This window comes from Pelmatolapia mariae, linkage group LG1 (assembly GCF_036321145.2).
Source record: "Pelmatolapia mariae isolate MD_Pm_ZW linkage group LG1, Pm_UMD_F_2, whole genome shotgun sequence".
Lineage (NCBI taxonomy): Eukaryota > Metazoa > Chordata > Actinopteri > Cichliformes > Cichlidae > Pelmatolapia > Pelmatolapia mariae.
This window is the reverse complement of record NC_086227.1, coordinates 37,642,861-37,669,732: the sequence shown is the minus strand read 5'-3', so window position 1 is coordinate 37,669,732 and position 26,872 is coordinate 37,642,861. Positions and strand designations below refer to the sequence as shown.

The following is a 26,872-nucleotide window of genomic DNA, read 5'->3' as shown; positions in this document are numbered from 1 at the left end:
TCTGTGTAGCCGGCTGTGCAAAATGTGTGCCGGGACCATCGACAAAGTATAACACAAACAGCTTCGGCAGCATTATTCAGCATACTTTGTATTGTTTCATGAAAAAACACTTTAACCAGCCCTAGCTTTCAATTTCAATCATCTATTCACAACTTTAAGACTTATTTCATTGGTTCTGTTTGTTCTGTTTGGCTAACGATTTAAACTATTATCTTGTTTTTTCAACTGTTTATTTCCAACAATTTTAGAAATTCAAAACATTTTAACCACTGGCCATACATTTGGCAAAAAAGTGAGTTTTTATTTAGAAATCATGCTAAAGTAGCGACTGGATTTCAACTTTTTTGTTTATCTAACACATCGTCCTATTAGTTATTGCTTTTTAGACAAACTGCATATATTTTGGTAAAATACAAAGACTTTTGTATTTTCTTGCTATTCTCTACTGCTTATATAGTACTCGTCATTTTTGTGTTTAAAGTTTTTCAAGTATGCTTAATTCTTTAATAAATTGTGATAGCTGAGCAAATCTTTCAGGACTACCTGTACTCCCAGGCAATTGCAGAAATTACCCCCCCACCCCCCACCCCAGAGTATCTTTGTACTCCTTTATGGAAAACACTGTTCTACCTTATACTGATACCTGATACTTATTTTTTTTTCCAGCACTGTTTAGCTAAACAACGCAGTAGAAAACAGTACAACTTCCACACCCAAACACTGAAAATACTGTTTGGTGAACTGAAATAGAAATACACAGTAGTCTGCAGAGGTCTTGAACCACCCCTCATCTCCTCCACATTTTGCTAGGAAAAATGGGAAACAGATTTATTCTGCAAACATACATATATAAGGCAAAAACAGAGTTTGCACAATTCTAACAAGCTTAAAAGTCAGTATTTGGTATAACCAACATGACTGTCAGATAATGTTTATCTGCTGCAGATAGTTTTTTTTAGGCCTGCAACTCTTTGCCCATTTTTAAGGACACACTGACAGACTGCCAAGATATGTGAAGTTTTCAGCTTATAGCTCTTTGGGAATCACTTTATTGCCGCAAAAATATTCTTTTATACCTGTCAAACTGTGTTACATTTGGCATTTTTTGTAGACAACAAAGAAAATGGGAGCAAATGATGCATTTTTGCAACAGGCTGCTACTCACAAAGTGCCTAACAATTAAAACGAGTCCTCTGCTTAGTTTTCTGTAATGTGTAGACACAACATCAATTGATCCCTTAAGTTAGGAGCCACTTTTATGTGGTCAGGTACAAGGACTGGACTAAAAATGAGTGAAAAAGTAACCAGTGTCCAATGTTACATGAAAGCCTGTCTAATTTTAAGCAAAATATAAGACTTTTGCACAGAACTCTAAAAGCAGACGTGAGTGCGCTATAGTATGATATGTATTAAGAAAAGCACAACAGTCTGTTCTGAACTTAAGTCGGGTTTGAACCATGAAGAGATGAGAGCTGTCGTGAAGTTCTGATACCTTATATTGCACCCAGTCCTTCATAAAGCCTGAACTCTGACTTTGAGAGAAAAAGTAGCAAAGTTTGTCATTTTGAGTTCAACACAGCATGAAAGATGAAGACGAAGGTGTCATAGGGTACTGGAGTGTCACTTCGGGACTCGTCTGTGCATGTGTGTGGGAGATTGTCAAAGTGCGAAGCGTTATGGCTCAGTGTCACTTTTAGCAAGTGAAAATCTCAAGCAGAGTATTGGCACAAACAGAACATCGTCATCCGACGGCAGGAAAACACACATGCATTAACAACAAAAACGGAGAGAGAAATTGAGAAGAGGCATTGAGGAAATAGAATCAGAGGAAGAAAATTGGACAGGATGGTAATAGTAATAGAAAAATAGGACGGTAATAAACAAAGATGGATATTTCGCTCTGGGAGTTGGTGCTTTGCACTATTTAAATGTCTAAATCAATCTAACGACTAAAAAACAAGGAGGTGCTGCCGATTAGCCGTAAAAGGTAACTTGGTTCAGGGTATGAAAGAAGTAATCTGGCACACAGAAACTCCTGCATCACTGACGTCAGGATGTTAGACATTTATTGGAAAGAGTAGATGCCCTGCCATCATTCGCACTCATTTAAAATAGCTTATGACACATTTCTGATTAGAAACTGCTGACCCATTGAATTAATTTGTTTTAATTTACCTTGGCACATGTCCTTCAAAGACATACGTCTTGTTGTCCCAATCATCTGGGTCAGGAGAGTAGACCTTTCCGAGCACTGTAGTTGGCATACGGCCTGAAAAGAGAAAATGCATCCGTTAATCAGTCTGCGTGAGAATGATTCAGCAGCACTAAATATGTTGGAGAATTAGAGTATAACCCTCTGTTTTTGCTCTGGCCTCCTAGTTGTGCTTTTGCATTGATATATACATGTGTTTAAGTGTGTGCTTCATGTGTTTTACATTCATTAGAATAAAGAAAAAGTGGAAAAGCCTTGAAATCACAACACTACAAACAGTAGCTTTTCAAACACAGGAAAACAAAATCAACAATGTACAAACATAGTGAAAAACAGCAGAAACAGCAAAATATCCAAAGAAACTCGCTCAGGTCTCAGCAAAACTGAGAAGTGACATTGCAGGTGACACTGGGAGAAAGAAATGCAAAAGAGAAAATGCTGTTTGAATGCATAATGATTATAATCAAGTAGAAAGAAGTGTTGTTGTCATTACTCTTTCTCCTCCAATTCCTCACACTGTACCATGTGGGAATTATTCACAGGGTACCCTTCAAAATTTAAAAGGCAGACCTTGACATGTTGAATTTTAGCTGGATTGTCTTTGTGAAACTTAACTTTTGAGAAGAGTTCAACACCACTGAAATGCGCATTTGTAGCTCTGAATGGCAAAAGAAGATAAAGCAATGCTAATCCAAGTGCAAGCATATGAACAAAAGCGACGTACTGTAACTATCAACAGAGAGGTAGCAAGGCCTTAACTGTCTGACGAGGGATGCACGTGTACTTCTAATGCATAACTCAACCTAACTGACAACGCAGTGTGCCGTGAAGCCTGTGTAAATCTGAAAACTACATGGACGCTTTCTGGGACTTAAAATCTGAGATTCACTGCCTGAGTTCAGACAGACCAGAAACGCAATACGCTGACAGAGAATAAACATTTAAAGTGTAATTAACTGTGTGTCAAATCGAGCACTATCTTGCCTTTGTGACCCTTAGAACAGCACCGTGGGAGTCAAGGCAACTAAATAGTGATCATGCGGGGAATGATGATGTAGTGACAAAGGAAGAGTTGAGGCGGAGGTGAAAAACACAATAAACACAATGTGTGTGTCTGTTTGTGTGTTTTAATTACTGCTCACTGATTAGGAATTAATTAGCTGGCACTAAGAGAGACACCTACAGAGAGAGAAAAGTTTGAGGGCAAAGTTCAAAATGTGCTTTAAAAAGTAGATGAAGGCTGTTTTATTAAGTAGATGCTGGTTGAGCGATATTTTAAAACTTTCCCACCGACCTCCGTCTGTCAAATAATGTTAAATTCACAAAAAGACAGACTTTTAATTTGACAAAGTAAAACAAAGTCACCCTAAAGACAAAAGGGAATTTTCAAATAAACCCTCCAATCGGTGTGGTGCAGCTAATCTGTGAAGGCCAGAAAAAGGTGGTTTTGCCTCTACATAATGCCTCAAGGACACCCAAGCTGATTGTTGATAGCACAGAGTTGGGCTAGGCAGTTACCTGGATTTAAATGTGAATTATAATGACTTCCAAATATTATGAAAACACACTAATTGGTGAAAAACAAGTACATTTATGCATTCAGTTTTACTTTTTCACTACCGCCTACTCACCCCTGTGACTATTAATGAAAATTTTCTTCTCCCCTGCCACGTGTGCATGATCATTTTGGTCACCGATGGTCACAGTGAGGGTGCTGGTCACCGTCTTGGCTGGACTTCCACTGTCACTCATAATAATAGGAATGAGAAACTCTTTTTGGCGCTCGCGGTCAAATGTCCTCAAAGCTGTTAGTGTGGCTGTGCCGTTGAGATTGTCCTGAAGGTAGAAATCATTGCTGTAGCGATATTCAGGTGGGACGGCAAAGCGGAAAGGAGGGCCATTCTCAGGGGAGTCGTGATCCACAGCTTGAAGGAGGGTCGATGTTTGGTTCAACCTTACTACCTAAACAAGATGAAAAAGGATGAGGGGTTGTAGCTTTGTTCACTGAAGACTTTTTAACCACACATTCAATCATTATCATTTGTTTCGTCTTTATGAAAATCTATACATAATAGTACAGTATGCTATATGGGATTAAATCTACCTGCGGTCCAGACACATTCTCAAAGACTATTGGAGAGTACGCTGCTTCAAACTCTGGTCCGTTATCATTCACATCCAACAGAGGCAGCTGAACTGTGGCGCTGCCTGTCAGAGCTGGAACACCGTGATCAGTCGCAATGACAACTAAGTGATGCTGCGGTATCCTTTCCCGATCCAGAGGCCGAGCCACTGACAGCAGACCGGACTGATCAATGGTGAACAGACCCTCAGGATCTGAGTCCTCTGACAAGCTATAGGTGATGTCACGGTTCTGGCCTGAATCAGAGTCGCTGGCTACCAAATGGGCCACACTGGTTCCCACAACAATGTCCTCAGGTAGTGGAGCAAGTGACATGAAGTGTGGAATGAAGACAGGAGCGTGATCGTTATAGTCCTCCACCTCCACCACACAGTGCAGAAGGCTGGAGAAGTCCAGGTCTTCAACCTAAAACAGGAAGAACACAAATATCACAGACATGCATTATAACAAAGATCATAAACTCGATACTTTTTGTAATTAGAGCCAAAATAATTTCACAGTGCACTAAACAGTTATTGTTATTGCAATTATTTTCCCGAGCAGATTTCCAAGTTTCCAGAGCCAACAGCTTACCTAAAATAATCAGACAAAAGCAAATAAATACATTAATTTTTTTACACTCCTGAAATTTGCTGAGAAGAAGTGTCATGCCACAAAATTTTTGCATCACCTTGACAAAGTTGTTACTGGGATGTGGCTTATGGATTGTTTGTGGAGGACAACAAAAATGTTGTTGCCCTTAACGAGGTAACGAAACAAGAGTAGAGTTTAATTTTAATTTAATTTTAAGAGGTTAAGGAGGCATAAAAAGAAAAATATTAAATCAGAGTATGAAGCCAATTATTTACCATTGGGAAAGTTAAAAAAATACATTAGCATGTTGCAGTAGTTTCTGTGAGAAGCTTGACTGCAAATATCCAAGAAAACACACAAAAACCGCAATGTTAACAGTAAAAATGTGAGACAACCAGTGTAACTTGGTTGTATTCTTGTAACTTGTAACTTCTAAGAATCAAAGAAAAGAATTAAGACTACTATATGTAAGAGGAAGTGTTTGGATTGGCTCATATCATAAAGGAAGAGCAGCATAAAGTTGTCTTCAAAATGGCCAGTTCGAAAGCATTGGTAAATTTTTTAAATCATCAATTATAAAATCTAAAGCAGATAGAGGGTTCCTCTGGGTGTGCAACACTTATATCCATTTATATCCTTTTAGAATTCGAGGTTACTTTCTAGCAACTTTCTGTCAGTTCTACCAGTATAAAAACTTGCCTGGGGGACTTTTCTTATTCTTATCTGTAACTGACATATGACACTGACACTGTCAGACTGCCTTTATGCTATTGTCTTCACCTTCACAACTCTTTACGTTAGCTGTTGATGGAAGGGCTGACAGGTTGGTTTAAGAGATTTATGATCATTGCTTACAAAAATTCTAAAAGCCTTTCCTCCCATCAGTTTTGACAATGCTCAAAACTTTCCAGGATTGTTCTACATGTGAATGCAGCCCAACTTTAAATGCCGATTAAAAATCAATTTATTTTTAAAACCTTAAATTCAGTGTAATTTTCCATATTCCATTCACATGTTTCATACTGTCAGCTGAAGGTTCACATGACTATTATGAAAAGGAATCCAATGAATTAGAGAGAAATCTGAATCAAAGTCATTTTCAATAGTGAAAGCCTTTGTAACTGAAATGCCTTCCACATACCTTCAGTGTCAGATTGAACCTCTGCTCGCTGTGCCGTTCGTAGTCCAGACGTTTCTTAAGCCGCAAAGTGCCGCGCTGCTCCTGCTTGTGACTGACCATATAGAACTTTTGCTCTTGGTCTCCAGACACAACACTAAAGGTCAGCTGGGCGTTTTCACCAATGTCCCTGTCCTCTGCTGCAAGATCCAAGACCTTAGAACAAGTTACAACCAGCAATTATATTGTGTTAAGGGAACTGGCTATTTACATTTTTGACAATAAAAAAATAAAAAGCAAAGTGCTAAATCTCCGAACAATAAAGATAACCCAGGTTTTCTGAATGTAGTTACAATAAACATGGACACGACTGTCTCTGCATATTTCTGACAAGAGCAAATTATCCATCATTTTAAATATGACACAATCTAAAAGCAACTGCTGCAGTCAAAGAAAGGAAAGCTAGCAAAATAACTCCCGACTGTGTTAATTTGTAAAGAATTGGATTATCAATATCCCTGCCCCATCCCCACAGAGGACTTCCCATGATGCAGTGCAGTATAAAACTGAAATGTACTGACAACGTTGATATAAAGGCCCATTTAACAATGGAATAGCAGTTCCCTCCTCTGAGCATCTATCTCTCATGTAAAACTGGTGATCAAAAGTTTCTTGCTTTTCTAAGACAACCTTACTGCAAACTAATCCCACTTAGGAAAACAAAGAACTCACCTCTGAACCTATGCATTTTGAGGTCTGATTAAAAGTTTAATCTAAGTCATGGCTGGTCAAATAATCTTCTGTAAGAAACATGAATGAAACCTGCAGGGTTGTCAGGTGAATATTAGATGTTAAGTTTTAATGTGAATTCAATTTCAAGATTTGTGAAGATACCAGAATCCAATCATTTTCATAATGCACGACCCATTCAGCAAGTTTGATTCCAAAAATAATTATATCTGGTCACAGTGGCACCATATTGCATGTTTTCTTGTTATTTATTTTGTGTTTTTCAAACACACTAAGAAACAAATTACCACAATGTTGTAGTTCTGTGCTTGTTGATGCCTTTGGCTTTATTGTTTCAGATCTTTTAGTGTCACCCAAAAAAGGCAACACTAAAAGATCTGGGATGATTTTGTTGCAGACTGACATAAAGCTAAATGTTAAATATAGGAATTGTACCAGGAATTGTACCAGCAACTATTCCAACAATAGGAATTGTTGGGATTGTTGCTGCTGTTGGACTCGATGTGCAGCTTGGCCCTGGTGTGGCCAAAAAGTATAAAAGTATAGAACCTGCCAAACAAAGTTGAAGGGGGTTGGCTCTGAAACACACTCATAAACTGAGTGGTTGTAATAATTTTTGTCATACATGTTTTTGCATTCAAAGTGTAGTCACCCTCACTGCCGGGGACATTTATCTTGCTGTATTAAAGCTGCAATAATTTTCTGCACAGGAAAATGTTTAGTTTTCTGTCTGAAATTAAAAGAGAGAAAAAATGATTTCTGAAAAACGTGTTAGTGTGTAAAACACAATAAAGACAAAAAAAGTCATTATGAAAAATGCCTCATGTTGTACTTTAACTCAGGTCCTTCAACATACAAGAGAGTGGTGAGCGAGTGGTAACTCTGACACTAAGCCAACACGAAAGAAGTAAGAGATAGCCGGTTCTCTATTCTTGAAGCATTGGAGTTGAAGCATACAGAACACAATCAAGACAGCTGTTCTGAGGTATGACTGGTCTATCTATGACAAACGGTGTGAGACTAGTTAGCCGGCCAAGTGAAGAAAAATAACTGATAGCATATACTGGTAATGCTGCTTTGCAACAACTCCACCAATAAGAAAAAGAATAGTGAGCTGTCTTAAGGAGTACTGTTTTTGTGATAGCAACACCAGCCACCCACCTCTGCATTGGGCTCTGCGTTCTCAGAAATCCTTGCCAGGCAGGAGTGATCAGTGAATCTTGGAGCGTGGTCGTTCACATCTTTGATCAGAATAGTAGCAGTTCCCGTTCCTGCCATCCCTCCCCCATCCCTGGCTTCCACCACCAGGAGGTAGGACTCAACTTGTTCCCGGTCTAGCCCACCTATGCCTACAGTGATGGTGCCTGTGGTGGGATTGATGGTAAACATTTCTGAGAAGGTGGGGACTCCGCCCAACTCAGCATTAGTGGCATCTAAACTACCCACAATCCTGTAAGAGAGCACAGCGTTCTGCCCCACAGCTGAGTCATCCAGGTCGGTCGCCGTCATTTCCATCACCGATGTCCCTGCTGCTGAGTTCTCTGCTACTTCTCCGTGACAGCTGGGAGCGCAAGTGAAGATGGGCGCGTTGTCATTTATGTCCCATACATTGATGATGACATCTGTGAAACCTGTCAGACCTTCGCCGCCCTCATCTGTGGCCAGGACAACGAAACGCCAGACAGCGCGCTCCTCGCGGTCAAGCGTCCGCTGGGCATAGATCTTCCCTGTGACCTCATCAATTATGAATTCACTGTCTGCACCTTGGCCGTGGAGAGAGTAACGCAGGGCCTCCTGGTCAGCGTCCTTATCTGGGTCAGTTGCCGTTACCTACAATGTGAAAGGCACAGTGAATCAGGCGAGGCAATAATCTTACAATCACGGAGCTTTTACACTGTTGCTGACTTGGTTGTGATATCATGACTCACAGCACTCCATAAGTGCCCTGTGCAGTTTTGTACTCTCTGGTATTTAAATCTGGCAAAGGGCCATCTTTTTAACCCCAAGCCTCACCTTTCCTCCCCCTCTTCTGTCTGCACCTTTTGCTCATCTTCAACACATTAGCAGCAGTAATATCAGGTCAGGCCAAAGTTGCTTTAACTTAACACAGTAATTGCAGAATGACTGAGAGCAAAAATGTATGTGTGCTTCTACAGAGGAGTATTAAATTCACTCTAACAAACTGCGTCAAATATTAGAGACATTTGTGAAACCCAAACTTGATGTGTACACATGTACAATTTAATAACTCACATAGTCAACAAAACTCAAATACCTACTTCTACATAATCAACAAATATGCAATTAAACAAAAGAAACAGTTTGAGTTTTACGTGGGTTTGTAAAAGGGAAATGACATCAGATTTACCTGTGTTACTGTTGTGGTCTACCTAAGACTTTCTATTTAGACATCTTACTCCTCCGAGGACCAGAAAGCGGTAGAAAATAAAATTCTGTTTTTCTTCTGGCAGCTGTTAAATGTTATTAAATTAAAAATACTGCTTAATATTAGCTACAGGAGCTGGTTAAAAAATGTCTCCGGTTGGTTCTTTGAAGAGAACCTGTTATGATCAGTAACAGCTGCATATTTTTACGCTTGGGCTATACCAGAGTAACTCTGTATAATTCATAGTTTAAAATAATCCTCACTTATTACATAGCTGCGCACCCCCTTAAGTTCACCCTGTGCCTATCTTTAAGCCAACTTTCTACTGATTGACATGGTTGGTGGGGCTTCGGTGCTAACAATCAAAGATTGTATGAGGATATATTCTCTCTGTGATATCATGCAGATCCACAAACAATAAATAAAGAAATAAAGAAAACTTAGTTTAGAGCAGCCAGAGGTCAAAGCAAATTGACTAGATAGATATGAGCTTACAGGAAGGTAACAGCAACTCGCAATAACTAATTTTATCAACCAAGATATAGAAGTGCATCTCTGATTGGTCAACAGCAGCAGAAGACTACACTGGGAGCCACTCCTGTCAGCTAAGAACAGGAAACTGAGGCTCACCAGAATTGGACAACAGAAACCTGAAAAGCTATAGCCTGATTCGATGAGTCAGTTTTCACATGGTAGTGTCAAAATCTAGTGTAAACAACATGAAAGCATGGATCCATCCTGTCTTGTATCAGTGGCTCAGGCTGGTAGTGGTGCTGTGATGTTGTGGGGAATATTATCTTGGGTCCCTTAGTACCAACACAGCATTGTTTAAACAACCTTTGTGACATAATTTGCTGCATAGCCTCTACTCTTTTTTTGAGAAGCGTGAGAGGTTTAAGGGAGAGTTCACCTCAAACTCAAATACCGTCTTCTCTGTTGGCCTGTAGTGCTATTTATGTTTATGTTTGTAGCTCAAAGTGGCAAATAAATAAACTGACAAAACTCAGCAGCAATGCATCAGTGAACATATTTGTGTAGAATATAGTTATTCCTTCTCTTAATAGTCATATATAGATAAAGAAACAATACTGTAACTAAAAAGAGGACCACAAAAAACAACAAAAATGTCACACACTTCATCTGACTGAGTAAGCTTGGACTGTACCTGCAACACAAACACTGGAGAACCATCCAGCTCCTCTGTTACGCTGCCGTAGTACTCGTTAACAGTAAACACCGGAGCCTCGTCATTCTTGTTGACCACGTTTACTGTCACAGTCGTGTAATCTTCCCACTTCCCATCTGAAGCCAGAAGATGAAGCTTGTACCTGAACACAAGTTTCAACTTTGTCAGGGATGGACAATCGTTCAGCAAGCTTGGAGGATTCTTCTCTGAGTGTGTTCCTACCTTTTGTTCTGTTCGTAGTCCAGAGGCTGGGCAATAAAGATAGTGCCCACCTCTGGTTCCACATCAAACACCCCTCCTGTGTTTCCTGATGTGATCTGGTACCGCAGCTTAGCGTTTCCACCTGCAAACCAGTGTAAGGATGAAGACAAATTAACAGTGACAGTAGAAATGAACCAAAGTATAGTAAGTAAATCTATTTGGAGCTGTAGAGAGGAAAAGTTATGAAGTTTAGTTTTTGTATTTGTAAAAAGAAAGAGCTTTGGTGAAGGCTTGATCCTCCACGGGCTAGAAGTACCCATTTCACTCAGTACTGCTGGTTTCTGCTAGACCCAAGATCTGTCTCAGTTAACAGGGACAGACAGCAGCCTGCTTTAGCTGACAGAACAGAATTCAGATACTAAGTCTTAGATCTGAAAAGGAGCCAGCATCCGTCCTTACAGAGGTGATTGCCATTGCCTAACATATAAGAATTTCATCCACGTGACAAGAAATCTCTTAAAAAGTCAAAATCAGATATTTTAGAGCCATTCACAGAAAAGAAAAAGGCTTTACGGTTACCGATTCTAACAATTTGATCACAAAATAAATTATGACCTTTACCAACAATACAAATAGATATGTGCCAATTATTTCTACCAATCCTTCCAAACTACAAAGAAATTCACCCATTTTTAAAAAGAGAAATTTATGCATACTGTTTATTCTTCATACTGAAGACTTAAATCAAATACTTGTTCTTCTTTATGGGATATTTAAAAAATACACTTGTTCACTAAAAAGAATTAAAAAGTGTAGCATGCAAATGTACTACCAATTATTCCTGGTTTTAATGGATCCCAAATATTTGATCACAAAACATCAATTATCAATCAGAAGATTATAGCAATCCAGCCTTTTAAGCTATTAAATCTGACAACAGTGGGATTTAAATTACTTTTAAGGGCGTTAACTTTGTTCCAAAGCCAGAAAACTGCAAAAAATACCAATAAAGACAATCCATCTCCTAATTGTTGTTGTTAATGTTATCTATTAACTTTCTATGTCGGGCGCAGTCTTTGGTAGAAGTAGTGTGTATTGCTTGTGAGCGTGGATGGGAACAAACTGCACAAGACAACAAAAGGCATTCAAAGTAAGTGTTAGGCCTTGGGTGCTGAGTAGGGATGGGTACCGGTGTCCATGATGGCACCGGTTCTGACATAAACGGTAGTAACCAGACCGAAAAGCAGCGCACATTTCGGTGCTTTATTTCGGTGCTTTTTTTTTTTCCTGAGCCAATTCTAGCCAATCATTTTACGTTTCCGAGGATAGTAGGCGGGCCCAGGTACGTACGTTCTTTTAGAGCAGAGCTACAGATTAAAAATGCCCAAGGCCAAGCGGTCAAAAGTCTGGCTGTACTTCACAGCAAAAGATGCAAACTCAGCAGCCTGCAACAAGTGCTTTAAGCTGATACTGTGATGCTGTGCAAAGGAGGTAACACCTCGAATCTGATGAAACACCTGGCGACGCATAGCGGTTTTTTTTAAAGCCGAGAAATGCGCCGTGTTTGATAGCTTGCTGTGAGACCTCACACCGAGCACATCTACTGCGGGTGTGGTGCCTGTTATCGGACCCGGAGTTAGCAACATCCCCCAAAAACCCGAAGAGTAGAGTCCTGGCCCCTAGCCCTGCCAGTGTAGCAGAAATGATGAGGATGATGATGGCAGCAGCAGCCGTTCTTCTCTGCGTGAGTAGCTTAATGTTGTTCGTGTGTAATTTACGTTGAGTAGGCTAACCACGTTATTACATTAATGCATGTAAGGTGAACTAGCAAACACCGTCGTAGTTACATGCGGCTGTCTTCTTGTTTGATGGCAGATACTCCCTTCACCCTGGCCAAAAAGGCTAAAATGACCAAAGAAAAAGTGGAAAACAGTTAAACATGAGAGGTTTTTGGACCAATTTTGTGTTTTTTCCATTGTTTAAGCACCGCTTCCAGCCAAGAGTGATACCATATATGCCCTATAGCTGCAGAAAAGGCTAACATTGTTATCTTTTTACAAAAAACAGCTGAACATGAGAGGTTTTTGGACCAATTTTGTGTTCTCCATTCTTTAAGCACCGGTTCGAGCACCGTTTAAGCACCGGCACCGTTTCAAAAGTACCGGTTTGGCACCGGTATCGGATAAAACCTAAACGATACCCATCCCTAGTGCTGAGTTAAGTGACATTGCACTGAAAGATGTTTAGTGGTTTTGTATAAATGCCAAATTGTGGATATTTTTAATATCATAACTCTCAAGGAAATGACACTAAGCTCTCTTTTCAACTGAAGACGAATGATTTCCATGATACCGATGGTTTCGGAAAAGTTGTGTCCTAAAGAACACCTATTGTGCAGCCAAGAATAAAACCTACGCAAGTCATCTAACGCCTTTCACCGTTAGCAGACTTACTGAAGTCAAAGTAACCTTATTGTCAGAGGAATGTGATCAGAATTCAGACAGTGGTGTTTATATTAACAAAGACGCATGTGGGAATTTATATAAAGGTAGCAAAATACAACAAAAGTGAGTGCACCCAGTTCAAGATCACATAAAATGCCATTTATCAATATGTAAAGTACTTTTTTGTGTCTCTTTTAAACAGAGTTATAACTGTGCTCACAGGTCGTACACACATGACCACTGAGACAATAATTAGAAAACCTGTATAGACAGAAACCCTACAAATCTGCATTGTAAAAATTACCTCTGAACTTCAGAATTTTCTCAGTTTTAACCCCATGGATCTACATTATGTTTCCACACTGGAAAGAACTGCCACAATCTGAGCAAAATATTTGCGGCAGCAATCACGAGGTTCGGAAAGAGCTTTAGTACTACTAATCAAAAGTGATTTCCTCCAAATAAATAACATTATGGGCAGTCTGCTACTTGTTCAGTCATTTAAAAAAACAATACATAAAACAGGAACTTCAGACTTACCAGGTCAATGAGTGCAAATAAGAGTTCCTATTGACCACAAACATGTACAATTCAGAGCACAACCCACATTCAGTCACGCTCTAATCTATAAACTTTATCTTACATTCACTGTCAATGTAGAATCAAACATTGACCTAACATGAATGTTTCTGGCAGCTTTCAGAGTTTAAATGACACTGCGTAATATCTTAATAGTCCGAGAAATAAACCCTCGCTAGTGCTTTGATATAATACTTCAGGTGGGGCGCAAATCACCTGGCAGAAAAGTCATGCGGAACTAATGTTTAACATCAGAATCACTTTTACGGCGGAATAAAGACATTCGCGTCAGTTACTTTAATAATATGCGGATCTGCTGCAACAGATAGCCGCAATAAAGAGTGTACTGAAAGGTGCGAATCTGTGGTCCGGCATCGTGCCAAAGTAGGTATCCGAATTTGTTTCCCCTTCGTCGGGAGCATGCACTGGGCTGTCCAAATCACGGACAAACAGTATCCCACATTCTTGATTTTTAGTTCACAAACACCTCTGATAATTACTAACTATTCCTGAAATTTTGGAGGTTTTAGCTCTGTACAGTTACAGAAGAATACAAATAATTATCAGTCAAAATGTCCTTGGTTTATTGAAACAATCCCGTCTGATAATACGTGAGAACAATCAATGTACCATTTTCTGTTGTAACCCACAAACTGAACGGTAATGTAACAACACTTAGTTTTCACCAAAACGGTTTATTACTCCCCTGTCTAGTATGTTGTAACGGAGGCAGAGTCAGCTGGATCCGCTCTCCCTGCCCAGTGAATGCTCCTGACGCAAAGGAAACAAATTTTGACTGGGATACCTACTTTGGCACGCCGGCGAGGCGTTATTGGGGACGCTGCTCAGGTGCATCCACCTCCCCCGCTTCCGCGCCGCAGACCACGCCCCACCACAGCTCTGCTGTTAAAAACAGGCTCACTGCAGCCACTAAGAGTGATTAGTATTAAACCCTCACTAAATTATATATTTTTAATCTCTGTTCACAAGTTTCTGGAAGTCTTTTTTCCTTTTTTTAACAAGACTAAGACTGAACTTTATTTTCCATGTTTGGCAATGTTCACATTCTATTTAATGCATTGCTTTTTTGAAGAAATGGTGTAGTCTAATGAAGCAGTCTAGTGACAAAAGTTACAAATAGTTGTCTGAAAGGAAAGTTGTTTGTTTAAAACAAAAAGTACTGAAGGATTGATTGTGAATGAGGTTATTATCTAAATAAAGTTGCAGCTAGGCTTTTCTGTCATTGTTTTGTTTAGATGGGGCGTGAAAATATTTCTTCCTGCCATGTGGGGAACAATGTAAAAAGTTTGAGAACCACTGGATTACACCAAGATACATTTGTTGTGTTGGGGTCCAGATTTTGGGCTAAACCTGGCCAGGAGAACCTGCTGACTGCAAAGTCCAGATAGCAATGCACAGAGGTTGTGGCATTACTAGGTTGCATTTCATGAATACAAAATAGTGGATCGCTGTGTGTGTGTCCCAGAATATTGTGTAACAGGATTAATTTCTAGTCTTCAGAAACCAGCAAGATAAGGGCATGATGATAATTCATAACACACTGCTAGTATCACATGAGGGTTTCTAAAGAGTTCCCCCTCATGAGGAAGAAACATTCCCATGATGAAATCTTGTAAACAGATTTAGGTCTCTATGACAATCACAGTATCTGGACCACACAAAAAACAAACAAACAAACACACACACACACACACACACACATGTCTGGTTTGCTATCCTCGTGGGGACATCCCATTGACATAATGCTTTCCCTAGCCCCTTACCCTAACCCTAACCATTAAAAATGAATGCCTAACCCTAACCCTTACCCTAAACCTAACCATAACCTAATTGTAACCCTGACAGTAAAACCGCATTTTGAGTGTGAAAATTGCTTTCAACCCCGAGGGGACCTGGATTTTGGTCCCCACGGTGCAGAAAGTCCCCACCAGAATAGTAAAAGTCAGATTTTGGTCCCCACCAGGATAGTACGAACCCGTACACACACACACACACACACACACACACACACACACACACACACACACACACACACACACACACACACAGTGTCTGTCCTGACAGCCTGCAAAAAGCTTTACATTGTTAAATTGATAATTATAGAAACTTACTTAAAAACATCTCAAAATTCAGGAAACCAGGGAGTATTCCACATGTAGAACTATGTAACACAGGAGGGCCTTAACTAGAGTTTTAACCAAAGGGATGTCTATACAGGCAGCATTTTGCCCATCGCACATCACTTTGTAGCTGATAGGTTGTTGTTAGCAGATGTCTCAGGCTCGGGTTGCCTTGGTAACCCTCTAATGTAATGACCATCTTGTCATATGTCTATCAGCCATACCCTTCTCTCTCACTGCTTGCTTTTAAGTTAAGAAAAGTGTACAAGGGGTTATTTCACCAGTTGCCACTAAGTGTTTTTGACTTTCTTTGGTTGTTTACCACGCCGCTGATAATCTTATGTGGATACTACACAGAATCTTGCACAATATGATCTACATGATCTGTCCCATGTTGCTTTGAATATAAGATACAAAAGAAATTGCTTTATATCTTTATTTGCGGTGAAATATCTCAGTCCTCTTTGTGGATGTTCCATTTTTTACTTGTGTTTTCAGGTGTTTCACTGATTTATGGAGAGATGTTTTGCTGTTCCTTAGAGGCATTTTTTTTTTCTCTCTGATGCTCTTTTACTTTCTTCATAAGGGAATTCTCCAAATTGCCCAAATGGTGTTCTATTGGATTCAAATCAGGTAAAATGGCCTCACACTCATCTTTGTGTTTTTTTTTTGTGTGCTCCAAGTATTTCTCACCTTGTGGGGGTGTAAATCATTTTACTAGGTTAAATTATGAATACGTTTCTTCCTAATAGGGGACAAAAACAAATCCATCTCATTTAAATTATTAAATCAAGGTTAATATGTGTTTTAAGGTTTAGGCTTGGATCAGAGAATAAGCAGTTAAGGTTAAGATAAGTCCAGAAAACATTCTCTGGAGTCACAGATTTGTGCGTCTGTCTCTCCTCGATTTGTGTTTTGTTGTCTGTATATTACAGTTTAAGTGAATACAGCACCTAGGGAGATGAGAGTTTTAAAATTGGCACAGCTGGGAAAAAGATTAATTTTCTCTCCATTTGTTTGTTTGTTTTAACCGCTGTATCACTCCCTCTGCTGTGTTTTTTTCCCCTTTAGGTCTCAGCGGTTTTCTAAATACTTAAGAGATTCAGACAAACTAAAAAAAACAGAGAATGCGAGTGAACCGAAAGGATGCAATTGCGTATATCCCCTAATGTCTCATTTAAAATGAAAACAGACAGACGGTACAAAACGATCTGGATTAGAGCATTCTCCTCTCCTCTTCCTTGACTTTCATCTCATTAATAAGCTGTGAATCCCATCTCGTCTTCAGAGGGTTCTCCTTTCCCTTTCATATTAACATTAGGGTGGTAGATGCAACAGCGATTGAGACGCAGACCTTGGCTTTATCCATAATTGCATTTAGGGGAACGTTTGTTGATCAGCTTCTAATAGATTTTATTAAAAATGCTTTGCATAGATTAAATGAGGTAGAGAAAGAATTTTGGAAATAAGAACAAAAAGATTTTAGACTTAAAATTGGAACGCCGACGTATTCAGAATTCAACAAAAATAATATGTCGCTGTTAAAAACATTATTTCATTTTCATACAATTTTCCACAGCAGATTAAAAGTGCAGTACATATGTTTGTTAAAATCATTTTAGTTGCATATATAATAATACAAGTTATGTTAAGCAGTCCTGTTTAAACTTAACCATTTATGGTATAAGTAACCCTGCAATTGAAAGCAAAGTGTTCACGGTCACTTAAACATTAAATTACTCAAAATGTTATCATCTTATTATAATTCATTCACTTAATTTGTTAATTAAGGAAGTAAAAACAAAGAAGATGATGTAGAAATGATCATGTTCAACTCTTTAACGTAGTAGCTTCTCATTGTGTTGTACATAAGACTCCTATTTATTTTTATCTTTTTATTGTTTTAGTGTACACTGAGGGCCATGGGAGCATTGCAATTTCAAATTCCTGTGTATGAATGTACATATGGTCTCTGACAATAAAGCTGACTTTGACTTTTGACCGATTGGCAGTTCAAATGAATGCCTTTTTACAGTTTTTCACTGTCTGATACCATAGACTACCATAACTACTTCTAATTTTTATTTTTTTGTTATGTAATCTTATGCTAGACAAATACAATAATCAAAACATAAAGTCAAATTTAAAGATGCATTTCCATTTTGTGATTTGTTTTGAGATTTTTTAAATTGATATTTGATCTAACAAACTTTTCAAGTCATTGTAATGTAGACAAAATAGTATCAAAGTAAATATTCAATTATGCTGTATTGAACATTCAGCGACACGAGTCACCAGGTAAACAGCACTCAGCTTTCATGGAGAGAGAAAAACATCAACTTTGGTGAAACTAGTGTTGGGGGTAAGTACCTGCTGGGGAGGTTCTCCGTAAACTACACCTTTTGGTTTTCGTTGCTTTTGCACTGCAAACAGAAACTCTGCAGCTGGTAATGAAACGCCACCTTTTGTCGTTCACCTTTATTTTTTTCTGTAATCCTGTTTCCTCCTCCTCTTCATTTCCCCAAGAATGGTAAGTGCTCTTGTTAACATGGCCAGTGTTTCAGTAAAGTTTAACACTTTATTTAATGGAAGTTGCTGCTGCTGCAGTCAAGTATTTGACCAGCCATCGTACACTATATTACTTTCTCTTAGTCTGGGAAAGTACCTAAAAAAACTGCAATTACTAAAAGAGGCCCTAAAAACAGTTTAGGGATTATGATGTTTCAAGTTCTTGCAGTGGAGTGAGAAAAGGGGGTACTACTGCCAGTGGGCTTGTGTCACTAAGAACTTTTGTAGTTATTATTTCTTTTTGATTTGCTATTTAGTCAAATGAAACATTCTTAAGGATGTAAGACAATCAAAGGAGTCATTAACTAGAGTCTGTGCTAGAGGTTCAAAATTGCCATTTGAAACTATGCAAACATTTTACATCTTCAAACTGCACTTGTCTCTAGTGGTTTCAGCAATTATTTTACATGGACTGTTAATGACTGTGGCTAACTACTATATATTAGCTGTGTGATATGAACAGGCATCGCTCTGTCCTCATTACTGGCAGCAGTGTAGAAATCACTTCACCAATCTCCTTCTTTTCCTCCTTCATTAACTTAACATTCTGCACTCCTCGCAAGGAAAAAAGAAAAATCAAGCATGCACACACATTACAGCTCCCTGTTGGTGGTAACTTTATTCTGAACTCCAGCAGTCTGTTGCTCTGTGTGTGTGTGTGTGTGTGTGTGTGTGAGTGTGTGTGTGTGTGTGTGCGCACGTGCGTGCATGCGCGCCTATAGTACGGGCATTAAGGCAAGCACTGATGAGCAGAAATTTAAAATTATTTCTCTAAGGCTTATTTTTACCATTTTGGAAAAGAAAAATGATTTAATGATAAATAAATCTAAATAGTGAATAGCTCTGGTTTTTAAAAAGGATTGTGAGCGACTTGCTTACAGGTTTAATTCACTGGACTTTTTATCGGCAAAACCACTACCACTGGTAAATACACGAACACCATTTCTATGCTGAGTGAAACTGAAGTGGTCTGAATCATGATGGAAGCCCAAAGAGTCGGCCCCCCTTTTTAATGCAGCCCTGACAGTTAATTTTCCTCTCTTGTCTGTAACACAGGCACTGCTTCCGATTCCTGGGCGATCCCTAACTGGCACGTAATATGTTCCAGATGTGCACAATTTTTTTTAAAAAAGCCTAGAAGTGAAAAGTGGGGCCTGTTATTGTAGGCAGAAACATTTTATGAATTCAATTTGAATTACAGGTGCAATTATAAACGACAGTTAAGGCAGAAGACTGGCTACAACATCTGGATTGCGGTGAAAAAAAAAATCACTGCATGCAAGTTCTTTTGCAGCAGTTGTGTTTCCTGTTTGAGTCAACAGTGGCAGATTGCTGGAAGCTTGCTGACAAATGAGCAGTGATCAGACTAACACAAATAAAACTGCAGGAAATGTGAGTCAATGTGTGGGTGTGGCTTGTACGTGTAAAGCTCTTTGATGAATAACACTAGAAAAAAAATCTATGCAAATTCCAAGCCAAATGAAACCAGACGCACATTCAGGTAAGTTTATATATTATATTCATAAACACCTCTTGCTATATTATTTTTTGAAGGTTTCCTTTTTAATTTTTTGAATCTTCTTTGTCATTCAATAGATCTTAAAAAGGAAGAAAGTTAAATTTATTATATAGTTGCTACAAGCTATAAAGAGCTTCTAGCATCTGTGTTTCTATTTCTTTTTCTCAGATGGATGATATTTTTCTACCTTTCAAAAAGTCCAAAATAACTTTTTTTTGTTTAAAAGTAACATGAACAGGGGCATATTTGTAAATCCGGTTTTAAAGTTTTATTACAGAAAAGAGATCTCAAAACTGAATACACTGAGTTATAAAATAGGGCTTTATGCAAGTTACATGAGAGGTGATTTTTAAAAGTACTATGCTCTTCTTGGTTTAACCGGTCACACTGTAGCAAGTCAGCCAGCTTGCTTTTATTGCCTTGTTGGTTATGTTATATCCATGTTTCCAATGTATTTACTAAGTTTAGTCACTTATTAATACATTTTTAAAAACTGAATTAAATAACGTGTAAAGAACTGAAACCCTACATATGGACACAAAAGAAAAGTCAATGTTGATCTCATCATATGGAAATAAATACGACTCAGAATCAATACAATTGTCCTGTGTTGGCTGAAATTCATGTTGGTTGCAAAAACTGCATTTATTACTCTAATGAGGACCTATTATACACAATTCTCTCTGTTCTTCAGGACATAATAAAACAATCTACTTCTTAGCAGGTCTGAAAATTAGGTAAATACAACTTCAGAGGAACAGCACAAACCTATCATATTGGGGCAGCTGTAGTTTGGGAAGCAGAGCAAGTTATCTACTAAAGGGAAGGTTGTTGGATTCGATCGTTGCCCGTTCCGGTCTGCATGCCAAAGTACACATAATGCACAGTACCATGTTTGCAGTCACAGCATATCAGCATAAACATCTCATACCAACAAGAACATCAAGAACAGAGGTCGAGGGGTGATGATTTGGGTTTGTGTTGCAGCCAGAGACCTGGGCACCTTGCAGTCATTGAGTTGAGCATGAACTCATCTGTATACCAAAGTATTCTAGAGTCAAATGTTAGGCCACCTGGCCGACAGCTGAAGCTTGGCCCGAGATGGCTCATGCCATGGGCCAATAATCCCCAAAACCAGCAAATCCAAACTGGATGGCTGAAAAAGAAATGAATCAAGTTGCTGCAAAGGCCCAGTCCAGACATCAACCTGACTGAAATGCTGTGGTGACACAGAAGATGATTACTTCTAAGTTATTGCTGCTAAAAGTGTTTCTAACAAGCTGTTATATCAAGAGGTGTACTCAGTTTTTCACACACTGCTTCTACATTCTGGCTTAGTTTTTATTAATTTAATTCAGTTTTATTTATATAGCACCAAAGTGCATCAAAGCACTTTATACTGTATGGTAAGGACCCTACAATAATACAGAGAAAATCCAAATAATTGGACAACACATGGAGCAAACACATGGAGAGAGACAGACCAGGTAAGACTAGATAATTTTTATTTTCCCCTGATATGAAACCTGAAGTGAAAGCAGGTGTACTACTACTTTTTACCATGACTACAGTTTATTTCAGATCTGAGGGGTTGTGATATGTAAACCTATTCTAGTCCAAGAATCCAGGAATAAAAATATGGAGCTAGAAATGAACATAATTAGATCCCCTTTGACCTTATGATGATGAACATGTATCAGTTTTCAACTTTCAAATGAAAGTCAAATGAAACAGTGTTAAATAAATATAGAGGGAATCTTTCCGGTATTACATACAAGCTCTTTTTATTTATTTTTTAAACTCCAGTTCAGTTTCTTTATCTCGAAGGCATTAATTCACTCTGATTTGATAGCCAAAAAAGAGCTACTGTTTCCCACACGCCTCTCTCTGCCCAAGTAAGTCCAAACGTGACTCGTAGACTCTCTTTCAGCTCGGTTTCAGTCACCCACCACTGTAAATAGCTTTGGCTGTTTATAGTGAGCATTTAATATTTTATTTTATTTACAATCTGTAGATTTTGTTCCTTGCTGTCGCTACCACTTCAGGAAACATGCATTAAATATTAGCTGCTAGAGATGTGTGTTCTTCCTGAGTGCAATTATGGTCTTGTCTTTTCTGTCATGAGCTGACATTTGCCTCTGGCCATGACAGCTGAGTATCTTGGCGTGTTCCCCCACAAACATAAATCTTTTCATTTTGGGACTTTGGAAAGCTCTTATATCCTAACATGGCTCCATAATTAGTGTTTTTAATTAGGGAAGTTCATTGAAAGGATGAACCAGTCTTTAAGATGTCTGGAATTAAAAGTACCTGGTACATCAACTCAGGACCACGTTCTCAAACGAAAACAGTGTTTATTTTAGTATAAAGCCAATTTGCCACTGATGACTTTTAAAAAATCTAAGACAACATTAATAGCAGACTTCATGGAATTTAAAGGCTGTAGTAAGAATAAGAATCCTTGACTACAGTAAAGATGTTTTTTCTTTTTTGAAACCATTGAAAGGTTTTATTAAAAGAGTTCAGTTTTCTGTTTCAACTTCTCATATTGCAGTTTTTTTTATTACATGTTTTACACTGCAAACCTTTCCTCAAAGTAATAGGGGGTTAGACAAAAGCAGTGAAGGGTGAAAGTTTTTCTTTGGTGAAGGGAAAGCAAAACACTTCAGCAATGAGCTGGAGAAAATGTGCTCAATATTGAACATACAGTGCCATCGCCATCATCACTCCTACATATCCCAAAATTCCGAAATGCACACGTACATATACAGAATCCTTTATCCGTGCCACCCACCTTCATCCCCGTCGTTGGCGCTGACTGTGAGAATGGCAAAGCCCACATCAGCGTCCTCATCCACATCGACTTCATAGGACGCCTGTGCAAACTCCGGCTTGTTATCGTTGACGTCGCTAATAAAAATGCGCACGTATGCTGTGTCTGGAAAAAAAAGTAAGACAGAGACACTATTATTAAGATGAGGCTGTTCTTATTCCATCTCTTTTTTAAAAGGAAACTATCATTCACAGTGATGCAGATAAAAAGGTAGACTTTTCTTCATGCATTCACAAAAAAAAATATATATATATATTTTTATCCATTGTTGTCTTTCCAGTGCTTTTATATCTGCCATCTGTCTCCACATTTTCACTCTGTGTTACTGGTAAATTCATGCTGGTTCTGCTTCTTTACAGCATCCAACCACAGGCTGAAGCAGAGTATGAAGCACCCTGGGGGGATCAGTGTAACGCTCAGCAGTTGAGCAACCCAACACACCATATTTCCTTTGATATCTGTATCAAAACGAGCATAATTTGCAATACAGCTTCAAGATGAGATAAAATATTTAAACCAGGGTGGAAGAGTTGGTATACAGTTCGTGGCACAAATAGCAAGCTAATGCAGCCCTTGGAGCTATAACAAAGCAAGTCACAGATGCCAGAGCTTTTCAAGTGTTCAGAGTCTGTCGGAGAGAAAAAGGTAAGAAGAGGCGAAAGATGAATACAGGAAGTGGGAAAGCAGATGTAGCAGTCATCCCCTTATCCTCCCTCTCATCTGTTAATGATGCCCACTCATCCATGTTTTCACACTTTAGTGCCATGCATGTGTTAAAACTATGAACCCAAATCCACCCCAACACGAGTTGCAAGTAGCAGCTTTCTGCCTGTGAAAACAGTGTTAATCAGAATGATCCTTTCGGACTAATTGACTGTCTGTTGTCTCTAGTTTGCAACATCTCTTGGTGTTGCAAAGCAATTTATGTGTGCTGGGATGATGTTGCTACCCGATATGCTGACCTTGCTTACCTGAAATGCTAAAAGTCTTCACTGGTATAAAAGTGATGAAAATCTTTTACGAAACATAACATAACATAGCATCCCACTTGTTAGCCAATGACAGCTGGACAGACTCCAGACCAGCCGAGACCCTGAATGGAACAAGTGGAAGACGGATGGATGGATGGATGATGTACTACTACACCAAAGCCACAATTTAGAGGGGGAAGCAATATAAGCTCCTTTTTCTATCTTATATAAAGCTTATTCCGAACATCCACCAATCTAATCATTCAAAGCTGCTTTTTGCTGTAAGCCATAGATTGTACTTGTGACTATGGCTGAATTTCTCTGAGGACCAGAGGAAGCACTGTAATTCCTTCCCAAGTATATGCAGTCGAGATGAGTTACACTGACTCCACATTAAGGCTTGTTAATGCTCTTGTCTTTTGACCCATGTGTTTACATTCTGATAGTAAATCAGCAGTCATAAATGGACTTTTTTGACTACTGAATGTATAAAAATGCATATTCTACTTGAGCACTCAAAGAACTTTATGCAACTTGCCTCTTTCACCCATTCATTTAAGCTCTTTTTTACCTATGCTCTACCTAAGTGCTTTCTATCTAACATGCACACTCTGATGGCTGCATCAGAGAGCAAACTGGAGTTCAGTGTCTTACCCAAGAATACTTTGGCATGCAGACTGGAACAGCCAGGGACTGAACTACCAAAGGACAGGATAAGCAATGTATGGGCCTGAAACTCAAAGCTACCTGTTCCCTAAAACATACCCTGCTTTTAATCTAATTGAGATCTAAAATTATGAAATGAACGTCATGCTGTCTTCAGTTGCACTTAAAACTCATAATAAAGGCAATAAAATCATCAGTAAAATGTTTACTGAGGTCAGAGATCAAGTTAGCTAAAGGCACTTCCACACTTTTCTAGATCCTGACTATAAGACCTTTTTCCTTCCCAAAATATGATTGTACATGAGCCTACACTATTTATTTATTCGGGAACAAATGCTTTTCTCAAGTCTATATTCTCTGTGAGAATGAACCTTTATCCGTTAAATAATGTCCAATATGATCACTAATGTGACAATTTGTTATGCATAAAGATTCATTTAAACCAGGGGTGGGGAACTCCAGGCCTCAAGGGCCGGTGTCCTGCAGGTTTTAGATATCACCCTGGGTCAACACAACTGAATCAAATGATTAGTTTCAGGCCTCTGGAGAACTTCAAGACATGCTGAGGAGGTAATTTAGCCATTTAAAATTTTGTGTTGGATCAAGGACACCTCTAAAACCTGCAGGACACCGGCCCTCGAGGCCTGGAGTGGGACACCCCTGGTTTTAAACCATCTTTGCTACTGAGAAATGTATCTAGCATTTTGCATATGTCTATCCAAATAAGAATCTGCCTTGCTGGCAGTTACAAGTAACATGTTACTGTAATCCAATCACTTTTTTCAAGCAACGAGTAATGTAAGGGATTACTATTGCAAAAAAGTAATTAGATTACGTTACTGCATTACTAAACCATCGTGATTTCGTTTGTGAGAGTGTCTCATGACAATGACGTAAGCTCGTGCGACATCCGTGGCAGCAACAGACGTGTGTAGATCAACAATGGTAATATGGAGTGCGGGAGAGAGTACGACCATGCAGCGTTTAAAGCGTGGACGTACTTACATTACTTTAAGTTTTAGTCCATAAAAAGTGACCAAAACATTAGCATCCGCTGTACAGCCTGCGTGGGAAGAAAACTTTTTTCTACAGTGAAAATTTAAACTTCAAATCCGAGCAAGCACCGAGCACGCTGCCACGGGAGTGAAATTCACAGAGAAACCCCCGGATCCCCCCACTGACATGACCGCTGCTGCACTGGGCAAAGCTCCACCTGCCCCACTCCTGCTAAACAGGTGAAAAGACATTTAAGAGCAACAGGACTTAGTGCCGCTGAGTCTTTGATTTTATTTATTTTTTGCTGTGTTTTACTTGCATCTATTTGAAAGAGTGAGTGTAAACACAAAACATTATTTTATTTTATATGCTGGAATATGGAGAAAATAGGATTAAATGTTATAGAATTTCTTCAAGTCAAAGACTGTTGCATATAATGCAATTTTTGCTTAATGCAATGTGCATAAAATTAAAAGATTAAAACTCATAAAACAATTTTTAAAAAGAGGCTTTCCATTTGATTCAATTTTATATGATGGATTATGCATAAAAAATAGAATTGGGCTGAAAGGTCTGTTGCTTTATTACGTATTCAGGTTGTGTATAATGTTTTTAAAAAGTAACTAAGTAACTAATTGCTTTTGAAAATAAGTAATCAGTAAAGTAACAGGATTACTTTTTTGGAGAAAAAGTAAGTAGACCAACACTCGTGGCGCCTCCAGAATTTTGATGGCGAGAAGTGCTTCCACTGTCAGTCGTATGTTTTTTTCCCCACAAGAAAATCATGTGGAACCAGAGCTCCTCCCACTTTACATCTCTGTTACATTCACTTGTGGGTGTTTGCATCAGTGATAAGTATCTGTTAATTTGCCTGTCATCCATCCTCCTTCATGCCACCTCATTTATTATTAATATGACAGAAAAAAATAAATAACTCTCGCAGCTTTCCTGCCGTCTCTCCTCTTCTTAATATTTAACTTCTGTTTACGTTGCCACAAATGTCAGTGAGTCAGACCGAGAGAGAGGGTCTGTTAATAATCTATGATCATATTTATTAAAAATACATCCTGGTGTGTTTTTGCTGTTTTTCAACACCTCTCTCCATCCACCCATCTGTCTCAACATCTGTTCATTTCTTCGCGTCTATATTCAGCCAGCGCATGTATGCATTTCATCTGGCAGCAAATGAGAGAGAAATAGAGAGATGGAGGGAGATGGGGTGCAAGAGAGAACGATGGAAAGAGAAAGATGGCCTTTGGTCCTTTCGAAGAGAGAGATGAGCAGATGTGGGAAAGCGACAGAAAGGAAAACAGAGATTACTGCTGCCTTCAATGAAGATTTGGAGCTTCAGACTGAAGAGTACGGAGCAGCTATCTGCAGCCGTCTCCTCCTCTGTGCTCGCTTTATTTTGCAGTCACTATATGAGGTGCCACCATTGCTACACAAAGTAGATTACGACTCATATCCATTACATCGATAGGTTTGCATTTCTACAGTCTGAGCTCACGCAGGTTATATAAAAGTCATTAGCATAAATAGGTTCTGACTAAACACTTTTCCTGGTGCAATGTTGTTTCACCTGCTATT

The 26,872-nt window shown here is 38.9% G+C and overlaps 1 protein-coding gene across 1 annotated transcript in view; it reads right to left on the bottom strand.

The window, feature by feature from the left end:
* Nucleotides 1–26,872, bottom strand: part of LOC134631753 (neural-cadherin-like) — a 307,958-nt gene that overhangs the window by 133,311 nt on the left and 147,775 nt on the right. Inside the window, exons 16-23 of the mRNA XM_063480307.1 lie at nucleotides 22,614–22,757; nucleotides 10,590–10,710; nucleotides 10,347–10,509; nucleotides 7,957–8,625; nucleotides 6,070–6,261; nucleotides 4,317–4,760; nucleotides 3,844–4,174; nucleotides 2,176–2,269 (exon numbers count right to left, since the gene is read on the bottom strand). Coding sequence (XP_063336377.1) covers nucleotides 2,176–2,269; nucleotides 3,844–4,174; nucleotides 4,317–4,760; nucleotides 6,070–6,261; nucleotides 7,957–8,625; nucleotides 10,347–10,509; nucleotides 10,590–10,710; nucleotides 22,614–22,757 — 2,158 coding nt within the window. The remainder of the gene's footprint in view (nucleotides 1–2,175; nucleotides 2,270–3,843; nucleotides 4,175–4,316; nucleotides 4,761–6,069; nucleotides 6,262–7,956; nucleotides 8,626–10,346; nucleotides 10,510–10,589; nucleotides 10,711–22,613; nucleotides 22,758–26,872) is intronic.